This window comes from Trypanosoma conorhini (genome assembly GCF_003719485.1).
Source record: "Trypanosoma conorhini strain 025E chromosome Unknown Tco_14.4_contig_01083, whole genome shotgun sequence".
NCBI classification, from domain to species: domain Eukaryota; phylum Euglenozoa; class Kinetoplastea; order Trypanosomatida; family Trypanosomatidae; genus Trypanosoma; species Trypanosoma conorhini.
In genome coordinates this window covers 2,043-4,015 of record NW_021705174.1, presented here as the reverse complement: position 1 = coordinate 4,015, position 1,973 = coordinate 2,043, and the positions used below count along the sequence as shown (strand labels likewise).

Genomic DNA, 1,973 nt, shown 5'->3' with positions numbered 1-1,973 from the left:
ATGCGGGGCAATAATAATAAAAACAAGAGAAAAAACAGCGCCGACGCGTCCCTGCGCAAACGCCAGAAGAAACAGTTCTCACTGCATGCCCACGTGGGGGTTGTTCCCGCCACCGCCACCGCCACCGCCCACGTCATATCGACACCCCCTTCCGCCCCTCGATGAGCTCGGCCACAATGCCTGGGTCGGCGAGGGTCGTGACGTCGTCAAGGTCGTCAAATGTGCCGGCGGCAATTTTGCGCAGGATGCGGCGCATAATCTTGCCGGACCGCGTCTTGGGAAGCCCAGACTGCGCCGGGTGGACGTGATCGGGCGTCGCCAGCGGCCCAATCACCTTGCGGACCGTCTCCTTCACGGAGGTGAGAAGCGCCTTGTCGATGGTGACGTGCGTGTGAAACGTGACGTACACGTAAATGCCTTCCCCCTTCACGTCGTGCGGGACGCCAACCACGGCGCTCTCCACGACGGCGGGGTGCGTGTTCACTGCGTCCTCCACCTCGCTGGTGCCGATGCGGTGGCCACTGACGTTCAGCACGTCGTCGACGCGGCCGGTGATCCAGTAGTAGCCGTCCTCGTCGCGGCGGGCCCCGTCCCCCGTCAAGTAGTACCCCTCCACGGGGAAATACACCTGCTCGTAGCGTTCACCGTCGCCGAAGATGGTACGGGCCTGCCCCGGCCACGGACGCTTGATCACGAGGAGCCCCTCGCCGGGGCCGTCGATCTCCTTCAGCGTCGTTGCGTCCAGCAGGCCCGGTTCGATGCCGAAGAACGGCAGCGTCACGCTTCCCGGCTTCAGCGGCGTGCAGCCCGGCAGCGACGTAATGAGGTGGCCGCCCGTCTCTGTTTGCCACCAGGTGTCGCTGATGTCCACGTGGCTCTCGCCGACCACCACGTAGTACCACCTCCACGCCTCCACGTTAATCGGCTCCCCGACGCTGCCGAGGACGCGAAGCGTCGCGCGACTCGTCTTCTTGACGGGTTCATCGCCAAACTGCATGAGTGCCCGAATGGCAGTTGGGGCAGTGTAGAAAATTGTGACGCCGTGCTTGTCGACGAGCTCCCACCAGCGGGAGGGCGTGGGGTACGTTGGGATCCCCTCAAAGAGCACGGAGGTGGCGGCGTTCAGCATGGGGGCGTACACCAGGTACGTGTGGCCCGTGATCCAGCCGATGTCCGCGGTGCAGAAGTACACGTCGTCCTCGTGGTAGTCGAAGCTGTACTTGAAGGTGGTTCCCGCGTACACCATGTATCCCCCGACGGTGTGGACGACGGCATTTGGCTTGCCGGTGCTGCCCGAGGTGTAGAGCATGAAGAGCGGGTCCTCCGCGCCCACCCACTCCATGGGGCAGTCCTCCAGCTGGGAGGCGGTCACCTCGGCGGCCACGTCACCGTACCACCGATCGCGGCCCTCCTGCATTGCGATCTTCTCCCGGTTGTACCGCTCATACACGAGACATTGGACCCGGCGGCCGTTGCGCTCGCACCCGGCGATGGCCTCGTCTGCGACCTTCTTCAGCGGAATGGGCTTCTCCCCACGGGCAGACGCGTCCGCCGTGATGAGAAGCTCGCTGCCGGAGTCCATGATGCGCGAGGCAAGCGAGTTGGCGGAGAAGCCGGCGAATACGACCGAGACAACGGCGCCGAGCCGGGCCGCCGCCAGCATGACCTGCACCGTGAAGGGAATCATTGGGAGGTACAAGGTGACCACGTGGCCCTTACGAATGCCATACCGGTGCCGCAGCACAGCTGCCAGCCGCAGAACGGCCTCATGCATCTCGCCGTACGTCACCGTGCTGCTTTCCCCCTCCGCGTTACCCTCCCAGTAGTAACACACGCGGTCTTTATGCTGTGGGAGGTGACGGTCGAGGGCGTTGTAGCACATGTTAGTCATCGCGCCATCAAACCACCTCACAAAGACTCTGCCTTTGCTCTTGTGGTAATTGTACTCCAGCACCGGCTTGTCTGCGGGCCAC

At 63.7% G+C, this 1,973-nt stretch overlaps 2 protein-coding genes across 2 annotated transcripts in view; both read right to left on the bottom strand.

Moving 5' to 3' along the window:
- Window positions 1-133: 133 nt before the first annotated feature.
- Window positions 134-1,891, bottom strand: Tco025E_09363 (putative acetyl-CoA synthetase; the record flags this gene model as incomplete). The annotated part of the gene is made up of 1 exon (XM_029376182.1): window positions 134-1,891. The coding sequence occupies one exon, from the start codon at window positions 1,889-1,891 to the stop codon at window positions 134-136; it is 1,758 nt and encodes a 585-aa protein (XP_029223711.1).
- A 17-nt stretch (window positions 1,892-1,908) lies between these two features.
- Tco025E_09362 (acetyl-CoA synthetase) overlaps window positions 1,909-1,973 on the bottom strand; it is a gene marked incomplete at both ends in the record, with an annotated part of 633 nt that continues 568 nt past the window's right edge. Inside the window, one exon of the mRNA XM_029376181.1 lies at window positions 1,909-1,973. This exon is cut by the window's right edge and continues 568 nt beyond it. Coding sequence (XP_029223710.1) covers window positions 1,909-1,973 — 65 coding nt within the window.